The 22005-nt window shown below is 43.3% G+C and overlaps 1 protein-coding gene across 5 annotated transcripts in view; it reads left to right on the forward strand.

Moving 5' to 3' along the window:
- The first annotated feature begins 9756 nt into the window (after positions 1 to 9756).
- RAPGEF6 (Rap guanine nucleotide exchange factor 6) overlaps positions 9757 to 22005 on the forward strand; it is a 295383-nt gene continuing 283134 nt past the window's right edge. For all 5 annotated transcript variants that reach the window (XM_038740784.1, XM_038740786.1, XM_038740785.1 and 2 more), the window contains exon 1: positions 9757 to 9868. In XM_038740784.1, coding sequence (XP_038596712.1) covers positions 9800 to 9868 — 69 coding nt within the window. In that variant the 5' untranslated portion in view covers positions 9757 to 9799. The remainder of the gene's footprint in view (positions 9869 to 22005) is intronic.

The raw sequence follows: 22005 nt of genomic DNA on the forward strand, positions 1-22005 counted from the left end.
TACAAGATGTCTGATTGGACATAGTCCCTGTCCCACATGGGGCTCATGGTCTGTGGAGGAGGGAGAAGAGGTATTTAATCTCCATTTTATAGATGAAGAAACTGAGGCAGAGAGACTTGGCCAAGATCACATAGCAGGCAAGTCAGGAAGCCAGGATTAGAATTCAGGTCTCCGGATCCCCCAGCCCTGTGCCCTTTCCATTGACCCCTGGTGCTTCTCTCATATCTTATATTTGATATTTTATTTTCAATGCCTAGTCTCTTCATGATTTGACTCCTGCCATTGAGTCCCATAGCTCAGAAGTGGCCCTTGTAGTTCTGAGGGCCCTGGGATGGGAACACAATGATTCCCGAGCATTCTGAAGGCCTTCCCTAAGTCCTCATTTTCCTACCCCTCCTCCTTTCTGCATTGCCTATGCCCTCAGATCTGCACCCCTTAAGCACTTCGTATTCATCTCGTCCTCAGCCCCATAGCACTTGTGCACTTATCAATTCTTACATTCTGCTATCTATTTATAATTTATTTTAATGTCCATCTCCCCCTCTAGACAGTAAGGTCCATGTACTTAGGGATCGTGTCTTCCAACTCCTGTGACATGTCCAGCAACTAGGTAGGTTTTGCAAACTTTGGTGAAGAGCATATTGGGTGCATTCTTTTTTGAAATATCATTATGTTACTCTACTTATGTTACATTATGACAGCGGGAAAGAGGTGTCCCGATTTCTATAGTATCATCACTGGCCACCCATCTACCACTCTTTCATTGTATAATATATTAGGAGTTTTTACTATCGTTTCAGCCAATAGGTCTATCTAATCAAGCATTTCATTTCTGTTACACATGCAATACTTCTTAATAATTTTCTGTACTGTTTGATAAAAGTGGTTATCTGTGTGTAAAATGGTTGGTTTATGTTTTAAAGAAACTGTCTGTGTGAGCCCGTTGTTGGGTAGGGACCATCTCTATATGTTGCCAATTTGTACTTCCCAAGCACTTAGTACAGTGCTCTGCACACAGTAAGTGCTCAATAAATACGATTGAATGAATGAATGAATGAAAGTATTAGTCCCTAAGGGGAAGAAGAATTTCAAACAGCCTAGAAGCAGCCTCCCTACCCTACTGAATTACTCAGAATTGACTTTGTTCAAAGTTTTGGCACACAATGAAAACGTCTTATGTGTTTTTTCCTTTTGATTGCACCCACACCAACCTTACTACGCACTGACATCCACATACAGATGTATACACATACAAATAGGGATTGAGAAATGTGGATGATCTGGAATGATTGCTTGCTCTGAAGTGTGACTATGGTATGTCATTTTTTTGGCAAGAACCTGTGGCCTGCACTGAAAGAAGTGGACTGTGGACAAGGATGAAACGCTGGAAGATTCAGGGTAGTTTGGGGAGTGTCTAAGCAAGGAAATCAGAAAAACAAAAGTCTTTTAGTATCACAGGCTTTATCAAGCCACCAACTTAAAAGAGCATTTTAACAAGGATTCTCAATGTAGATTTATTTGCAATTCTTCATAATTTACATATTTTATGTAATATACAGTGGTTGCCCATCCACTTACGCATCACACAAAAACTCCTCACCATTGGCTTTAAAGCACTTAATCACCTTGCCCTCTCCTATCTCACCTCACTACTCTTCTACTACAACTCAGCCCGCACACTTCACTCCTCTAATGCTATCCTTCTCCCTGTAGCTCGATCTTGTCTGTCTCGCTGCCGACCTCTCGCCCACGTCCTGCCTCTGGCCTGGAACACCCTTCTTCCCTCCCTCAAATCTGACAATGACTCTCCCCACCTTCAAAGCCATATTGAAGGTATATCTCTCCAAGAGGCCTTCCTTGACTAAGCTCTTCTTTCCTCTTTTCCCACTCCCTTCTACATCACCCTGAGTTGCTCCCTTTTATTCATCCCCCTTCCCAGCCCCAAAGTTCTTATGCACATATCTGTAATCTGTAATTTATTTTTTTATTTATATTAATGTCTGTCTCCCCCTCTAGACTGTAAGCTCACTGTGGGCAGGGAATGTGTCTGTTTATTGTTATATTGTACTTTTCCCAGTGCACTTTGCACACAGTAAGCCCTCAGTTAATACAATTGAATGAATGAATTTACAATCATAAACTGTCTGGAAACAGCTTTATTTGAAAAACTCTTTAAGAATTTATATTTTACTTCCCACACCCTCCTCAACATGAATCAATATTATCATCCTTATTTTTCAAATGATGAAATGGGAACCTAGGCTATCTGCACATGGCAAAACACACACTTGTTTCCCTTCCCAAATTCCATACCATCCTGTTTCCAAGGTGAAAAAGTGACTTCTCCTTCGTTAATCAATCCAAAAAGGAATAGAAAAACAGTGTGATGTATTTCAGCACCAGTCTTTGCAGCCACCAGTTGAGTTCCTTATGAGCCTACTAATTAGCATCAATGTCCATTTTTTTTTTTATTGGTACTTGTTAAGTGCCAGGCACTGTTCTGCTGGGGTAGATACAAGATAATCGGGTCAGACACAGCCCCTGTCCCATATGGGGTTCACAGTCTATGCTGGAGGGTGGAGGATTTAATCACCATTTTGCAGATGAGGAAACTGAGCCACAGAGAAGTTAACTGACTTGTCCAAGTTCACACAGTAAACAAGTGGTGGAGATATGATTAGGACGAAGGTTCTCTGACTCCCAGGCCCGTGCTCTTTCTGCTAGGCCACGCTGCTTCCCCATTTGATTGACAGCTGCCACTCTCAGTGCTACTCTCCTCATCCCATTGTCCATCTCTCCTGTGGCTCTTGAGAGTGGCAGCTGAGTGGGGAGACAGAAGCCAAAAACCTGAAATGCTGGAAAAGCCTGAAATGCTGTCAATCATGGTAATGTGGTGACATCAAGATGGCTGAGCACAGACTTTGGGGTGGTACTTGAATGGGATTTCAAAAAACTTCATCCTGTATGCAAGGTTCTTCCCCCTCAAATTTTGGATTGGTGATGAGGCTCTGCCCCTGTAAGCTGTAAACTAGGGAATGTGTCTACCAACTCTCTTATATGATACTCTCCCAAGAGCTTAGAACAGCACCCTGCACATAGGAAGTGCCCAGTAAATACCGTTCATTGAATTACTGCAGATTTTTCTATTTGAAAAATCTATTTTAACTAAGAAAATAAATCTTGCTAAATTCAGATCCAGCTATATACAAGACCATATAGCTTGTAGCAGGGCCTGGTCTACACCAGCACCAGCATGGTGTAGTGGATAGGGCACAGGCCTGGGATTCAGAAGGTCATGGGTTCTAAACCTGGCTGTGCCACTTGTCTGCTGTGTGACCTTGGACAAGTCACTTGACTTCTCTGGACCTCAGTTACTTCATCTGTAAAATGGGGATTGTGACTGTGAGCCCCACATGGAATAGGGACTGTGTCCAACATGATTTGCTTGTACCTACCCCAGCGCTTAGTACAGTGTCTGGCACCCAGTTAGCACTTAACAAACACCGCAATTATTATTATTATTATTTGGGTCTTTTTTTATGTTAAACATCATTTAAGTGGTTTAGTGAACTGTGAACTGTAAACTGTAGAAAAAAATACCAGTGAACTCTTTTTCTTTGTTCAGGCCAGTACAAACCTAGGCCTTTACAATGCACGTGGGGTCCGACCCACCAGGTTGTTCATAGTAGACCTCAACTTGGTTTTCTTCCCTAATACCCCTCCCATTTTTATACTGGTGTCAGGAGAGGAGGATATCTCCTGATGCAAGCTAGACACACTCCCAATACATGTATTCTCAGGGGAAGAGATAAAAGCCACTACACCTGACTTCAAGTGTGGAGATCAGAATGGACACTGCCTTTCATTCCTGCTCCTGGTCTTTACCTTTGTTCTACACTGCCAGTCTTGATACAGTCCACTGACCAAAAATGTTAATACTATTACCCTCAAGAGATGAAAATTTATTCATGAATCATTTATTACAGTGCAGCTAAAACAAATGTTCTAAAAGTCAAGGTAACAGGTTTTGAAAATCTATTGAAGACCAAAGCAGTTAAGTGTTTTTCTAGATTCAATCAATCCATCAGTCAATCATTTGAATGCTGTATTCAGAACACTACTAGGCGCTTGGGAGAATACAGTATAGCAGAGTTGTAGATATGTTCCCTGCCCACAAGGAAACTTTGTCAAGAGGATTCCTGAGGTGCAAGCCCAATTCATTTCTATTATTTCTATGCTCTAAGCTCTTTTTGCTTCTGCGTATTCTGGAACCTTTTAGCAAATCCTCACACCGGTGTTGTGCTGGCCTGAAAAACTGTCAGAGAAACAGATCCCCAATATTATAATTTCCTTTCAAGAAAACACATCATAGAAAAGGTAATTTCTCTTGCTTGAAGTTCTATTTTTAACCACCAGTATTAGTGTGGTTTCAATGATTTATACCCCTAGAGGCTGTCTTCTAATGTGGAAAATATAAGTATAATTTAAAGGGGTTTAGATGAATTAATGAACAAACATCCATATTGGGTTACTAGAGGGAAAGTTAGAGATGTTAAAAGGAACATTCTTAAACATTAGAATCAATGTCCACAAAGACAACCATTGACCAATTCCTCCAAGTGAGTTGATGCCACTGCTCTTTTAAGGCCTTCGTCATGCCCTGCAAAGAGTAAGTATTCAAATGTGATCAGGCTCCTCTCCGATCTCCCATCCTCTTGTCTCTCCCCACTTCAATCCATACTTCACGCTGCTGCCTGAATTGTCTTTGTCCAGAAACGCTCTGGGCATGTTACTCCCCTCCTCAAAAATCTCCAGTGGCTACCAATCAACCTACGCATCAGGCAGAAACTCCTCACCCTCGGCTTTGAGGCTCTCCATTACCTCTCCCCCGCCTACCTCACCTCCTTTCTCTCCTTCTACAGCCCATCCCGCACCCTCCGTTCCTCTGCCGCTAATCTCCTCACTGTGCCTTGTTCTCGCCTGTCCCATCGTCGACTTCCGGCCCACATCATCCCCCTGGCCTGGAATGCCTTCCTTCCCCACATCCGCCAAGCTAGCTCTCTTCCTCCCTTCAAGGCCCTACTGAGAGCTCACCTCCTCCAGGAGGCCTTCCCAGACTGAGCCCCCTCCTTCCTCTCCTCCTCCTCCCCCTCTCAATCCCCCCCCACCTTACCTACTTCCCTTCCCCACAGCACCTGTATATATGTATATATGTTCGTACGTATTTATTACTCTATTTTACTTGTACATATCTATTCTATTTATTTTATTTTGTTAATATGTTTCGTTTGGTTCTCTGTCTCCCCCTTCTAGACTGTGAGCCCACTGTTGGGTAGGGACCGTCTCTGTGTGTTGCCAACTTGTACTTCCCAAGCGCTTAGTACAGTGCTCTGCACACAGTAAGCACTCAATAAATATGATTGATTGATTGATTGATTGAAATGTGATTGATTGATTGATTAGCATTCAGAGAGATGGATGGACCCATAGGTAAGGCCTTTCACATGTTCATAATGTGTGCTGTTTGCCTAATATTTTCAGGGTCCTCTGATAGCCTTTTTCAGCTATTTGACAATTCCTTTGTATACAGTAGGCATTCAACAAATAGTATTGATTGGTGCATGGAGTAAATGTAAAATGAATGTGTTATCTTGCCACCGACTCCTCACCCACACCCCTGTCTCCAGCCTGGAACTCCCTTCTCCATATCCGGCAGTTGTTCACTCTTCCCACCTTTGGAGCTTAATATAGTGCTGGGTACAGAGTAAGTGTTCAATACATATGATTGACTGACTGATTACTAAAAACACATCTCCTCCAAGAGGCCTTCCCTTCTAAGCCCTCATTTCTTCTTCTCCCACTCTGTTCTACATCACCCTTGCAATAGAATTTGCACACTATTAACTCCTCCCTAGCCCCCATAACACTTACATCCATATACATAATTTGTTTATATTAATGTCAGTCTACCCCTCTAGACTGTGAACCTGCTGTGGGCAGGGAAAAGGTTTACCAACTCTGTTATAGTGTACTATCCCAAGTGCTTAGTACAGTGCTCTGCACTCAAGTGCTCAATCAATAACATTGATTGGTTGCTCTGTATAGTGTGTGCTCAATAAAAGCCTTTGATTACTAGCTCTGTATACAGTAAGTGTTCAGTAAGCAGCATGGCATAGTGGATAGAGCACAGGCCTGGGAGTCAGAAGAACATGGGTTCTAATTCCTGCTCTGCCACTTGTCTGTTGTGTGACCTTGGGCGAATCACCTCATTTTTTTGTGCCTCAGTTACCTCATCTGTAAAATGGGGATTGAGACCGTGAGCCCCACATGGGACAGGGATTCTGTTCAAACTGATTTGCTTGTATCCACCCCAGTGCTTAGTACAACAGTGCCTGGCACATAGTAAACACTTAACAAATGCCATAATAATAATTATTGTTAATAAAAAATAAGCTTGCTGGTTGACTGTTATATTGAACTCTCCCAAGCTCTTAATACATGCTTTGCCTACAGTGAGCACGCAATAAATGACTGAATGAATATCCCAAACACATGGACTTTAGGTGCCAGGTATGATCACGGTCTTCCCCTTGAAGCCTCCAATTTGTCTGTAGACAGAACACAGGCTAGGGCTGATGAATGGACATTTGCCATGCTCCCCTTACAATGGCCCACAGGCCAAGTGTAAAGTTGGCAGAAAGATTCCTGGCCCTCACAAGGTTTTGGTGAACACAGTGGGGGTTGGAGGAATGAGGAACCCTGGTGTGGGCAGGGACTGTCTCTATTGCTGAATTGTACTTTCCAAGTGCTTAGTAGAGTGCTTTGCATACTGTAAGTGCTAAATAAATATGCTTGACTGAATGATTGAAAGGCCTGGATAATAATAATGATGATGATGGCATTTGTTAAGCACTTACTAGGTGCCAAGCACTGCCCTAAGCGCTGGAGGGGATACAAGGTAATCAGGTTGTCCCACATCATCATCATCAATCGTATTTATTGAGCGCTTACTGTGTGTAGAGCACTGTACTAAGCGCTTGGGAAGTACAAGTTGGCAACGTATAGAGACAGTCCCTACCCACATAATAACAATGGCATTTGTTAAGCAAATATGATATGCTTTAGACTGTGAGCCCACTGTTGGGTAGGGACTGTCTCTATATGTTGCCAACTTGTACTTCCCAAGCGCTTAGTACAGTGCTCTGCACACAGTAAGCGCTCAATAAATACGATTGATGATGATGATGATATGCAAAGCACTGTTCTAAGTGCTGGGGAGGATATAAGGTGATCAGGTTGTCCCAAGTGGGGCTCACAGTCTTAATCCCCATTGTACAGATGAGGTAACTGAGGCACAGAGAAATGAAGTGGCTTGCCCAAGGTCACAGAGCTGACAAGTGGCAGAGCAGGGATTAGAACCCATGACCTGTGACTACCAAGCCCGGGCTCTTTCCACTGAGTCACATTGCTCCATAAACACGACCCACGTCCCTTCTAGACTGTGAACCCGTTGTTGGGTAGGGATCGTCTCTGTTGCCAAATTGGCCTTTCCAAACACTTAGTACAGTGCTCTGCACACAGTAAGCCCCTTCTAGACTGTGAGCCAATAGCTGGGTAGGGACTGTCTCAGAGAAGCAGCATGGCTCAGTGAAAAGAGCCCAGGCTTGGGAGTCAGAGGTCATGGGTTCGAATCCTGACTCTGCCACATATCTGCTGTGTGACCCTGGGCAAGTCACTTCACTTCTCTGAGCCTCAGTTCCCTCATCTGTCAAATAGGGAGTAAGACTGTGATCCCCACGTGGGACAACCTGATGACCTTGTGTTCCCCCCAGCACATAGAACACTGCTTTGCACGTAGTAAATGCTTAACAAATGCCATTATTATTATTATCTGTTGCCGAATTGTCCTTTTGTCCAATTGTCTCCCCTTTATAGACTGTGAGTCAGTTGTTGGGTAGGGACTGTCTCTGTTGCCGACTTGTACTTCCCAAGCACTTAGTACAGTGCTCTGCACACAGGAAGCGCTCACTAAATATGACTGACTGAATGAAGAGTGCTTTGCACATAGTAAGTGCTTAACAAATGCCATTATTATTATTATTATTATCTGTTGCCGAATTGTCCTTTCATTCATTCAATCGTATTTATTGAGCGCTTACTGTGTGCAGAGCACTGTACTAAGCTCTTGGGAAGTACAAGTCGGCAACATACAGAGACTGTCCTTACCCAACAACGGGCTCACAGTCTAGAAGGGGGAGACAGACAACAAAACAAAACATGTGGACGGGTGTCAAGTCACCAGAATAAATAAAAATAAAGCTAGATGCACATCATTAACAAAATAAATAGAATAGTAAATATGTACAAGTATAATAAACAGAGTAATAAATCTGTACAAACATAAATACAGGTGCTGTGGGGAGGGGAAGGGGGTAGGGCAGGGGGGATGGGGAGGAGGAGAGGAAAAAGGGGGCTCAGTGTGGGAAGGCCTCCTGGAGGAGGTGAGCTCTTCGTAGGGCTTTGAAGGGAGGAAGAGATCTAGCTTGGCAGATGTGCCGAGGGCCGAGATGTGCAGAGATGTGAATGAAGAGTGCTTTGTACATAGTAAACCCTTAACAAATGCCATTATTATTATTATTATTTGTTACCAAATTGTCCTTTCCAAGCGCTTAGTAGAGTGCTCCGCATACAGGAAGTGCTCAGTAAATAGGATGGAATGAAGTGTGGTTCCATGGACAGAGCCCGGGCTTTGGAGTCAGAGGTCGTGGGTTCACATCCCGACTCCGCCACTCGTCAGCTGGGTGACTATGGGCAAGTCAGTTAACGTCCCGCTGTTGGGTAGGGACCGTCTCTGTATGTTGCCAACTTGTACTTCCCAAGCGCTTAGTACGGTGCTCTGCACACAGTAAGCGCTCCATGAATACAATTGAATGAACTTCTCTGGGCCTCAGTGCCCTCATCTGGAAAATGGGGATGAAGATTGTGAGCCCCCCCCCCCACCGTGGGACAAACTGATAATAATAATAATAATAATAATAATGGCATTTATTAAGTGCTTACTATGTGCAAAGCACTGTTCTAAGCGCTGGGGGGGGTTACAAGGTGATCAAGTTGCCCCACGTGGGGCTCACAGTCTTAATCCCCATTTTACAGATGAGGGAACTGAGGCTCAGAGAAGTGAAGTGACTTGCCCAAGGTCACCCAGCAGATATGGCGGAGTCGGAATTAGAACCCATGACCTCTGACTCCCAAGCCCGGGCTCTTTCTACTGAGCCACGCTGCTTCTCTATACCGCCAATTTGTACTTCCCAAGCGCTTAGTACACTGCTCTGCACATAGTAAGCGCTCAATAAATACGATTGATGATGATGATGACCTTGTATCTCCCCCAGCGCTTAGAACAGTGCTTGGTACATAGTAAGCGCTTAATAAATGCCATTATTATTATTGATAATAATAACAATAATTCCCTAATAATAATAATAATAATTCCGCTTGTGCCCGCAGGGCGCCGCCCGGCCCCGGGGCCAGCTCCTCGCCCGCCGGGAGCGCGCACGCCGCCCGCCTCCGCTCGGGTTGGAACGTGCGCGCCGCCTGCCGCTCCCGCCGCGTGGCGTGCGCGCTCCCGCTCCCCCCTCCCGTCTCCCTCCTCCTCCGCCCCCCTCCCTCCCTCCCTCCCTCGGCGCCCGGCGCTCCCGGGACGTTTGGTGCGGGGCTGAGCCGTAACCGGCCGGGCCGCCCGCCTGCCGCTGCCCCCGAGCCGTCCCGGCCCGGATGGTCTCCCCGGCCCTCGGGGACCATGACCTCTCCCTTGGACCCCGGCACTAAAGAGGCTTTGAGGAAGAAGCCCCCCGAGAGGACGCAGGAGGTAAAAGGCGCGGCGAGCCTGCCCAGCTGGGGACTTTCTCGCCCTTCGCCCCTGCTCTGCCCCTTGTCTGTCTGTCTAACTCCTTCTCCTCCCGGCCGGGCTCCGTCCCCTCCGCGCCCCCCCGGGGGTTCGGGGGCGCGGCCCCTCCAACTTTTTCTGGCCGGGCGCGGCCGAGGAGGGCGGTTACCTTGCAGGTTGGAGAGCTGGGCCATCTTCCCGACCTCTCCAGGCCTTAACAAGGCGCCCACGGGGGTCGGTGAGAAAGTAAAACGAGGATTTTCCCCCCCGCCCCCGGTCCACAGGTTGGAGGACCAGCGAGGCTGTGGGCGGAACTGAGAGCTCAGACTGCCTGGCAGGCTCCTCTCCTCCTTTTCCTCCCCTTCTTCCACCCCACCTCCCTTCCTCTTCCCTCCCTCTCTCTCTCGCCCCCCTCCCCTTTCTCCCTCTTCCCCTTCCCCTTATTTTCCTCCTCTTCCTTTCCCTCCTCCTCTCCCCCCTTCACTTTCCCTCTCCCTCCTCTTTTTCAATCAATTAATCAATCGTATTTATTGAGCGCTTACTGTGTGCAGAGCACTGTACTGAGCGCTTTGGAAGTACAAGTTGGCAACAACGTTCCTCCTCTTCCCCCCTTTTCCCCCCTCTATCTTCTCCTCTCCACCCCATCTCCTCTCTCCCTGTCTATCTCCTCTCCCCCATCTGTTCCCTCTGTCCCCTCCTCTCCCCCTCTATCCCCTCCTCTCCCCTCCTCTCCTCCCTCTGTCCACTCCTCTCCCCCCTCTTTTCCCTCCTCTCCCCCCTCTTTTCCCTCCTCTCCCCCCTCTTTTCCCTCCTCTCCCCCCTCTTTTCCCTCCTCTCCCTCCTCTTTTCCCTCCTCTCCCCCCTCTTTTCCCTCCTCTCCCCCCTCTTTTCCCTCCTCTCCCCCCTCTTTTCCCTCCTCTCCCCCCTCTTTTCCCTCCTCTCCCCCCTCTTTTCCCTCCTCCTCCCCCTTTTCCCTCCTCCTCCCCCCCTTTTTTCTCCTCCCCGCTTTTCCCTCCTCCTCCCCCCTCTTTTCCCTCCTCTTCCCCCTCCCTGCCAGGCTTAATTTGTGGGTGGTAACAAATGCTCTTTCTGAGTGGAGGCTCTTGAGAGTGTTTTCGATGGATGAAGGAACATTTTTCAAAAGGAAAACTCTAAAATTGGGGCTGTCAGCACCCTGAGTCCCATGACACTTCCCAAGAAAGAAGCTTGTGTCTCAGGGGGCTGTGTTTACTAGCCCTGTGTATTCTTCCAAGCGCTTTGTGCAGTGTTCAGCACTTAGTAAGCACTCAGTCACTACTGTTGATTGACTGGTAAGGAGGTTTACCAGCCCCGTTGTACTTTCGCAAGCGCTTAAAACAGTGCTCTGCACGCAGTAAGCCCTCAGTGAATACGATTGAGCAAGGAGGCAGAGCCCCGCAGTGCTCAGAAACCTGAAGCAGGGAATCGTAGAGGGATGACTGGAGATTCAAGAGGTCGGCTAGGGTTTCCAAGATAGAAACTAAGGTTGAGTTCCAATCTCTATGCCTTTGCCAGGTGACTTGATTTAAAAAAATGTATTAAGCGTTTCTTATGTTAAGAACTGTTTTAAACAATTTGATTTAAAAAGTATTAAGCGTTTGTATGTGTCAAGAACTGTTTTAAGCAATTTATCAGGTTGACCACAGTCACTGTCCTTCGGATGGGACTCACAATCTAAGTAGGAGAGAGAAAGAGATATTGAATTCCCATTTTATGGATGAGGAAACTGAGGCACAGTTAAGTGACTTGCCCAAGAACACACAGCAGGCACTAGCAGCCCTGGGATTAGAACCCAAGTCCTCTGACCCCCAGGCAAGTGGTCTAGAACTGGTTGCTGATTTTTATTCTGACTGTGGTCAGTACATCACCTCAGTTGGTTCTGCTTCTAATAAGAATTTGCTTTTCTTTGCATCTCTTTCTTACTGCCTTAATCTTTTTCTCCTTTTCTCTATTTTTCTTATCCATTTGGCCTTAATTTTCTAACTGTTAATTAAGTGGGAGTCCCTGAAGATTTTCATGTCCCTGTCATGAGTTCATGGGGTGAAGCACTGCATGATACTGAAATTAGGTCATTTGTATGGGACGGCTTGCAGTATAAAATAAACTCAGGGCTCACTGAATAACTTTTGAGGTGAAGGATTTAAATGGAACTTGTTTCAAAAAGTTAGGTATTTTCTTTACTCACAAGCTGTGTACAACCCATTTTGTTTCTATTGTGCAGCATGCTGTTTTGATGATAACATGAATGCATCTAAAATGAAGCAGAACATTCACCAAAGTTGACTGGTAGTTGGACAAACTGTCCAATCTTTCAGGGTGAAATTTTACCTTTACCTGAACGCAAAGCAACAATTATGAAATGAGATTAATCTTTAAACGAGCTTGTTCTCTTTTGTCAGTAGTGAGACCTGTTGGGCCTGCTTCACTTAATACATATAGAGTACTTTGTTTTTGTTTTTGAGGGGTTTTTCATTCATTTTGGGCATAGAACAAATCGTTGGATAACTAAAGCCAAGTTCCAGTTTTGAAGTTGACTGTATTGCCATTTTAATTGATCATGCAGTTATTTGCTTGGGTTTGGAAAAGGCATATTTTTCTCCTGGAAAAGCTATGGATTTATTTAAACCTTATAATTATATAGTGTTCGATTATCACCTAAGTGTGCATTTATTAATATATGTAGGCTTGACTGAGCTTTTGATTGAGCAAAATATCGAGCCATAATTTAAATACCACTTTGAAACACTATATTATGTTATGTTTTTAATAATGAACATCCACTACTCTGTTGGAAATCACAGGTGTACTTTTAGGGGTATATCGTTGGATTTTTTTTTTCCTTCCCTTAAACGTTGTCTGTGTCAAATTAACAGCCTACGGTATTGTCTATATTATTTTCACAATAGACTCGACTGCTTTGGTAAGGCAGTCTGATTTTGGGTTCAGAGTGCTTTAATGGAAAGTTGTCTTGAGTTGTTTATAAACTTGAGGTGGCAAATCTGAGGTATGTGGGTGGGTAATTTAATTTGATAGTTGTACATCAGAACTCTAGTTACACTTTATAGCATGACTTAAACTGAAATCCCAAAACCCTTGTTTCATGTACACATTAAAAAAATTCTGGCAGTGTGTTTGACTAGGTAGAGACTTGGTTATTTTGTGCTGATATTTGAGAGTGTGTAAATCCTGAAGAAAGATAATTTTTACTATTTTCCTGCAATCACAGCAATATTTTTTTGTTCAATTAAGCATTTTAGAGAAAAGATCTATTTTAACTTTGCCAGAAAGCCATTTTAAATGGTATTTCAGACCATTTGATAACTGCATTTTGTTGTCACTGATTTTAAAAGATGCTTTGGAACAGGCATTTATTTGTTAAGACTTATAAGTTGGTGCCTCTGGATAAACTCCTTTGTAGAACAAGAGATTGTAGAAATAATGAGAGGACTGGAGGGACTTTTTCTTCTCTACTCATGGAACTAATTTAAAGGTTCCTCCTTTGGGAACTTGGTGTAAATATCAGCTGGAGAAGAATTCTAGCCAACCCCACACCAAGTAGATTTGAGCTGTCAGACTTTTCTTTAAATGCTTCTGCTGTTTTTCCATTATTTGCTTATCTGGATAGATCTCATTCTCTTAACTCCCTTTTTTCCTGCTCTTGCCCCTCTCTCATTTTCCATCTTTGCAAATACTTTTTGCTGTTGGACATTCCTCAAGTGTTATTCACTCATTTAAAGATGTGACTAGTGCTACTCAAGTCCTCATTACTTGGACATGATTTGGTGTTCAAAATGTTCAAATTAGAGTGGTGCTTCCCTTGATTCTCTCCACAGCCAAAAGAGAGTCTGGGAAGGGAAGTGTCGTGGAGTGTGTTTTAATACGATTGATTGATTAATAAGAGCCTATTTTTTGGTTAATGACCATCTTAAATTGGTAAGTTCTGGTTAGCCCAAAAAGGCAGCAGGAAGAAGAGGGTGTGTTATCTGTGTCCAGCGTTCAGAAGCCATCTGGAGAGAGGAAATTTGGTAAATCTTGGTACAGGAACTTTGCTTTTGTTAGACTTTTTGTTTAAAACGCTCATACAGGAAATTTCTTCAATAAAAAAAACCCCAAAAAACAAAGCTTGTACGTTTTTGTGGGGTCAAATTTCCATTTTCATTCCTCTTTTATTTTGCTCAGATAATAGTTGTGGGTACAACGATTTCTTCTAGATTGTGGATTTTAAATGCTAATACAAGTGATCATTTGCACCCTGAAAGCTAGCACCACATTTTTTTTAATGGCAAGAAGTAAAGGAGGTGGCTGTGAATTTTAACTAGGGTAAGATCACTGCAAATGTCTCTTCTGTTGTAGCATTCTGGATAATAATGTATGTGTTTTGAGCATTACTATTTTGAGTTGGTGAAAGAGAACCATTAAACAGTACTTTGGGGGTGTTTGAATGAGTCACTATATGCACATTTCTGTGGACAGTAAAACAAAGATTCTGTTATGCCTTTTCACAGCAGATATACACACACATACTCAGCTGCTTTTCTGAAGCAAGTGGAATTTTAAACAGCTCTTATGCTTCTAATTCCCTTTCATTTTAATAGGTAAACCCAGGGAGTTTTTCACTCCATGGTACAGTCCTACTAAGGAAGCCAGCTTTAAAGCTACTTAGAAAAAGGTGAACTCTTCCTAGGGGATTGTTCTGGGTCTGGTTAATTAGCAACACATTATTAGTTTACACTTGAAAAATTCTGTTTTTTCAAGTGCTGTATCTACTATTTGCTTTATGCTTACCTCAAATGTAACTGAAATGATGCATGTTGACCTGTTCTCTCTGAATTGAACAAACATTCTTTATTTCTCTTTGTAATCTGAAAGAAGGCATACAAAACAAAATGATGGTTTGAAGTAATCAATCAGTCAATATTTATTGATCACTTAACTGTGAGCAGAGCACTGTTCTAAGCACTTGGAAGAGTACAAATTGGAGTTGGTAGACACATTCCCTGTCCGCAATGAGTTTACAGTCTAGAGGACCATATATAATTTTATTTTTGTTTTGATAGTGTTAACCCAGTCCAGTTTGACTTCTTCTGTTTGGCAGAGAAAAGTAAGAGACATTAACCATAAAAGAGTAAGAGCAGTCTTTTTATATGCAAAATGTGACCATGAACACAGGCATTACACTCAAAGGTGAATTTCAATGTTAACGATGCCCTCAGATATGAAGGACAAACTAGATATGGCTGGATACATATTTCAGAAGTGAATGAAGCCGAATTTTGATTTAAAAATATAATTATTATCCAGCCAGAAGACTCACCAAAACAGAGTAAGGACATTCCGTCAGTATTCCTAGTATATATTCCACATTTAGGATTCTGGTACTTTTATTTTCCATACACTTCAATGTTATGTTGGAATTGTCTTAATTTCCTTCTAAGAAGGGAAATTGCCTAATTTGTTCAGGCACTCGGCATCTTTTAGAGATGGTAAGTTGCAGAGTAAAGGAAAATTCAGTAAGTAGGTTACTTGGTGAATGGATATTGGAGAGGGGAGATGGCAAGAATACTCAGGTAAGAATTAGACATGGTCCCTGGCCCTCAGCATATAAATGTGTATTAATTCATCACTAACATTTTCTCAGCACCTAAAATGCTCTTAGCACTATAGTAGGCCCTTGAAGTATAATACCAAGGTGATATAAATTCAAAGTTTCCGTCAAGGAGCTCACAATCTAGAGGGAAAGACAGAAACAGCTGATAATTCTTCATCAGCTCACCTATCAGCATTTGAGCAGGTGTTAGACAAAATGGCTGAGTACCACCTCCCTGATGTCCCTCCCTGCTTTCACCCCACCCCCAGTCTGGTGAACAAAATAGTCCTAATTTTCCAAATGAAAACAATGGTCCAGTTTTGCTATGGCAGGAGGCTCATTCTTAGGGATGGGGAGAGGTGAGATCTTAAACATAGAGCAGGCTAGGCCCCCTGAATCATTCTCCACCCTCTCCTACTAGTTTGGCAAATGGTTTAAAAAATAGGGCCCCAAAAGATTGAGTGATTACCATGTGCAGCGCACAGTACTAAGCACTGGAGAAAGATGTCCCTGGCCCACAAGGCACTCGTATGGGGAGGAAAGGTGGATGATGTATATATGGAAAGATTGAAATGCTAAAAACTGCAAAACAAATTAAGGAGAGGCATATTGTCGCAACTGCTAAAGTCGTTTTCAGTCCCCTCAAATGGCTAACATGATTTTCAGGCCTAAGTGGGGCCTTCCTTTTACAACAATCATGATATCCCAAAAGACCTGATGGAAGTCTTGAGATTTTTTTTAACGGTGTTTAAATGCTTCAGTTAGTGTACCTCTTCTCTTTCCTCTTACGTGTAAATAATTTGTGTCTGTCTCCCCAGCTAGATTGTAAACTCTTTAATAATAGTAATTATGATACTTGCTAAGTGCTTATTATGTGCCACACAATGTTCTAAGCACTGGGATAGATACAAGTTAATCAGGTTGGATACAGTCCCTGCCCCACATGAGGCTCAAAATATTTTTTCCTCATTTTAAAGATGAAGTAACAGGCCCCCAAAAGTGAAGTGACTTGTATAAGGTCACACAGTGGGCAAGTGGTGGAGCAGGGATCAGAATCCAGGTCCTTCTGACTCCTGGGCCAGTTCTCTATGCACTAAGCCACACTGCTTTTCTGGCTAGAATGGGGGTTGGCCGGCATCTCTCTCAGGTGGCTGTGGAACCACTAGACCACAGGCGGCAGCTGCTGTTTCTCTTTACCCTGCTCGACCTGCACAGAATGGTAGAACCAAATAGCCCAGTGCAGCGGTGGGCTTTCTCCCTGGTTGTGGATCTCAGCATTCAGATGCCACTGGAACGACCAAGGTACATGCTTCTGCTATTAAGGGCTTACTACCTGTCAGATACTCTGCTAAGCACTGGGGGAGGTACAAGTTAATCAGATTGGATACAGTCTGTGTCCCATATGTGTCTCACAGCTTTAATCCCTACTTTACAGATGAGGTAACTGAGGCACAGAGAAGTTGAATGGCCCGAGGTCACACAGCAGACAAGTGGCAGAGACACGATTAGAACCACTTGTGTGTCTGACTCCCAGGCCTACACTCTATCCTCTAGGCTCATTCACCACTTTACCCAGGTGGAAACAATCCATCAGAAAGTGCATGGAATAGTACAATAGAGTCAATAGAATTGATTCTTGACCTTGAGACCATTTGTTTTATTTTTACATCCTGGATTTATCCATTCAATCGTATTTATTGAGCACTTACTGTGTGCAGAGCACTATACTAAGTGCTTAATGATGTGTAGTTTTGTAGTTTTGGAATATGTGATCAAAAATAAGTAGCAATTGGCAATATTGTTGACAATATTTATTGAGCACCTATTTGGTGCCAAGCAAAGCACTGCACAAAGCACTTGGAAGTGGGAAAATGTGATTCCTTCCTTTGAGTTTAAAGTGCAGAAGCGGAGATGATAGGCATGGAATTGAGATAGAAGGTATGGGTGGACATGTTTTTTTATTTCTTTTTATGGTATTAATTGCTTACCATGTGCCAGGCACTGTTCTAAGCACTGGGGTAGATACAAGTCAATCATATTGGACACAGTCCATTTCCCACATGGGGTTCACAGTCTTAATCCCCATTTTACAGATGAGGTAACTGAGGCAAAGAGAAGTTGTGACTTGCCCAAGGTTGCAGAGCAAACAAGTGGCAGAGTCAGCAGAGTCAGAGCCAGGCCCTTCTGCTTCCCAGACCCAAGCTCGCTCAATCAATCACTTGTATTTATTGAACACTTACTGTATGCAGAGCACTGTACTAAGCACTTGGGAGAGTACAGTAGAGCAGAATTATTAGACATGGGCCCTGCCCAAAAAGATCTTAAAGTCTAGAGGGGGAGATAGGCAATGATAAGCAAGCAAGTAATAATTATGGTACTTGTTGAGTGCTTAGTATGTGCCAAAGCACTGTTCTAAGCACTGAGCACTGTTAGATGGACAGGGGTGCAACAAACTGGGAGTTGCACAAAACTGTGCAAATGACATTACAAGAGTGTACCCTGTGAGCACACTAACCATGTTTTTCTTGCCAAATTAATTTCCTTAATCATAGTAACTGTATTTATTAAAATTACTGTGCGTAGGGGCAGCCGGCCCCCAAATTCCAACACAAAATAAAACATTTTCCCTCATCTCTCTAAAGTCATTTTAAATTTTATTCTCTCAAGGGATTAAAAATTGTATTTGTGGCTTCTGGGTTTGAACCAGAATGCTTCAATTGGCGTACCTCTTCTCTTTCCTCCTACTTGTAAATAATTCTAGTGTCTGTTGCCCCTGCTAGATTCATCAACTCTTTCAGAGCAGAGGTTGTGTTTACTAATGCTCTTCTATTATTAAGTAATATTTGAGTGCCTTCTGTGTTTAGAACACACTACTAAGCACATGGGAGAAGAGAGCTGTATTCATGATCCCTGCCCTCAAGTAGTGTCCCAAATGCTTAGTTCAGTCCCCTGCAACCCTGTAGGCTCATGATAAATGCTAGTGATTGAATTATGAATTAAATGCTATCAGTCAAGAGTACCGCAGTGATCTCGTATTATTCCCTTCTGAATCCTCTTTCATTTCTGTAAACACATTTCATCTTCAAATATGAAGAATGTTTCAAAGCATGTCAAGCATGACCAGCATTCCGGTCGCTGACAATACTTTGGGACACATTTGGAAACTCGGGAGAGGCTTATGTGATTTGCGAATTACAGAGATTGACTCTTGAAGCCTCTTCAGTGGACTGCATGTTAGAATTCAATCAATCATTCGTATTAAGCACTTACTGTGTGCAGGGCACTGTACTAGGTGATTGGGAGAGTACATCGCAACAACTTAACAGATATAGTCTCTAATTCCCTCCCGAGGGTTAATATTTCAGTTTGGCAAATGTCATTCCGTATTAAAGATTGGTACAATGCATTTTTGCACCATTGACTTTTAGGAAGCATTGTCTACTGTAATGTCACTGATAATTTTAAGGTTACTATTGGTTGAAACCTATCCAAACAAAGCCTCAGCAAGACCGGGGTAGATTCTAGTAAATTTTTAGTTTATGAAATTCCATTGGTATGATGAAAGAACCGAGGCTGTCTCAGCACGCCTTGGAGTCTGTGGCTGGCAGCAGCTTGAATGCTTTGTCAGAGAATATTGCTAGAGGGAATTTTGTCATGGGGCAGATACAAGAAAAGTTAGGGATGTGGTGAATATTGGGGGAGGATGGGAGCAAGAAAGAGCGTGGGAAAAGATAATTCAGAAAAAAGAATGTTGCCCACTAAACGGAGAACGCTTGGGAATTGAAAATAATTGTACTTCTCCTATGCCAAAAATCCCTGTTGCCACATTAACTGTGAGCAGGGGAATTCTTACAACATGGTCTTCTTCATTGTTAACCCATCTTTTGGGCTTTTGTACCCCAGCCCAAGAGGCTCTGACATTGTTGCCATAGCCCAAATTTAGGGAATTAAGGACAGGCTGGGGAAAACTGAAGTGTGGGTTTCAGGAATTATATTTTTTGTATCATCTCTTTTTCAAAGCCAAATAGCAACCACATCTGTGGGATGGCAACTACATAGTTGCTTTGGATTGAGGGAATGGTTTTGTAAATTAAACGCAATTTCTCTCCCAACTGTATCTTATTTAAAATGTCTGGGTACTCCAGGGACGGGATACCAGGGTGTTGAAACTGTCCTGGGAAGGATGAAGCATGGGACTAGGGGTCAGGAGACTCGCATTCTGGTTCTTGGCCTGCTGTGTGACCAGACAAGTAACTTAGCCTCTCTGCCTCCATTTCCTCATCTGTAAAATGGGGACAAAAATTCTGCTCTCCTTAGACTGTGAGCCTCATGTGGGAACGAGATTGTGTCCAAACCAATTACCTTGTTTTTACCTCAGTGCTTAACACAATATTTGGCCCATTGTAAGGATTTAATAAATATTATTAGGAAGATCTCATGCTGCTTACTTCCGTCCAGTTAGTGTCTCTCTGTCATGCACACACAGAGGATGATTCAGTAAATGTAGATGGACTTGGTGTTTTGGTTTTAGCTTTCACTATTTTTTGCCTGTGATTACGGCATGGAGAGGCAGAGTGTGGACAAGGGAGTCAGAAGACTTAGGGCTTAATTCCAGCTCTGTTGCTGGCCTGTGCTGGGTGAATTTGGGCAAGTTCTGAACCCTCACTGCTTCAGTAATAATAATAATGATAATAAAAATGACATTAAGTGCTTACTATGTGCAAAGCACTGTTCTAAGTGCTGGGGAGGAAACGGTGATCAGGTTGTCCCACGGGGGGCTTACAGTCTTAACCCCCATTTTACAGATGAGGTAACTGAGGAACAGAGAAGTTAAGTGACTTTCCCAAAGTCACACAGCTGACAATTGGCAGAGCTGGGATTCAAACCCATGAACTCTGACTCCAAAGCCTTTGGAGTCCAAAGCCTGACTCCAAACTCCTCTTTCCACTGAGCCACGCTGCTTCCCCCTAGTAATAATAATGGCATTTTTAAGCGCTTACTATGTACAAAGCACTGTTCTAAGCGCTTGGGAGGTTACACAGTGATCAGGTTGTCCCACGGGGGGCTCACAGTCTTTAATCCCTATTTTACAGATGAGGTAACTGAGGCCCAGAGAAGTTAAGTGACTTGCCCAAAGTCATACAGCTGACAATTGGCCGAGCCGGGATTTGAACCCATGACCTCTGACTCCAAAGCCCATGCTCTTTCCAGTGAGCCACGCTGCTTCTCAGTCAGTAGCTGATCCTCCCACCTCTTAGATTGTGAAGTTAAGACATTCCGACCTGAGCATCTTGTATCTCTACCGTAGTACTTTGTAAAATGCTCGGCACATAGTAAGTACTTAATACATGGATTTTTTATTTTTTATTTTTTACCATGGATTTTTCAGTCAAGACTTTTGGAGGCAAAATTGAATGAATTAAGGACAGAATAGTAGAAATTGAAGTATGAATTTCAGGAATCATTTTTGTAACTTCTCTTTTTCAAAGCTAAGTAGCAACTACACCTTGGGGAAGGCAAATACCTAGTCGTTTTGGATCGAGGGAATGGTTTTGTAAGCAAAAACAGATCTCGGGGTCATTCGCCAAAGGAATCTTTATACTTGGAAAAAAACCTTCCAGGAAAAATAAAATAAGCATTTGAAAATGACCCAACTATATAGATGACATTCCAAAGTATTAATCACTTCTTATTGACAAGGGGAAGTTGTGCTGTTTAATTAGAAAAATTGAGTTAAATCACCTGAAGTCAGCCATGGCAGAATTAGCATGGATTTGTGAATTGTCTTAGCTCTGTTTTGGCAGCGAATGTTTTGGAAAAAAATTAAAGCAAATTGGGGAAATTAGTCATATTTTCTAAAGTGATCCAGTGATAGGGAGAAGAAACGATAATAACTCAAAACTGTAAAAACTATACCTGTCTAATTTAGACACCTGGTGAGGGCAAGAACCAAAAGGAGTGCCCTTTTTCTGTTATTCCTTTCTTTTTCTTAATGAATATAATCTGCTGAGTCTTTTCCTCTTGGCTCCTCAGGGAGGAAAGAGATGGGAAGGGAAGAGAGAGTCAGAGAGTTGTCCGTTAGCACTTCCAGCAAACCCTCACCATTTGTGAACTACCCATTTTTTCTACCCTCTTGCCACCCTCGTACTCAACCTCATGTAGTGGCACCCCTGACACCACTTTCTCTTGTAGCCCTGATTTAATTCCACTAAAGTTTTTCCCCTTCCCCTCCTTTCCCTTTTTCACATTCCTGACCCTAAACTGACATGTTCCTCTAGTTCCAGCTCACTTGACAATGCCTCCTTCTTGGTGGATTCCTGTCTTTAATCTCCTTAATACCTGCAGAAGAAGCAGGATGGCTTAGTGGATAGAGCACGGGCCTGGGAGTCCAAAGGACCTGGATTCTAATCTGGGCTTTGCCACTTGTCTGCCATGAGACCTTGGGGAAGTCACTTTTCTTCTCTGTACCTCAGTTCCCTCATCTGTAAAATGGCGATTGAGTGTGAGCCCTGTA

This window comes from Tachyglossus aculeatus, chromosome X1 (assembly GCF_015852505.1).
Source record: "Tachyglossus aculeatus isolate mTacAcu1 chromosome X1, mTacAcu1.pri, whole genome shotgun sequence".
Classification (NCBI taxonomy): Eukaryota; Metazoa; Chordata; class Mammalia; order Monotremata; family Tachyglossidae; genus Tachyglossus; species Tachyglossus aculeatus.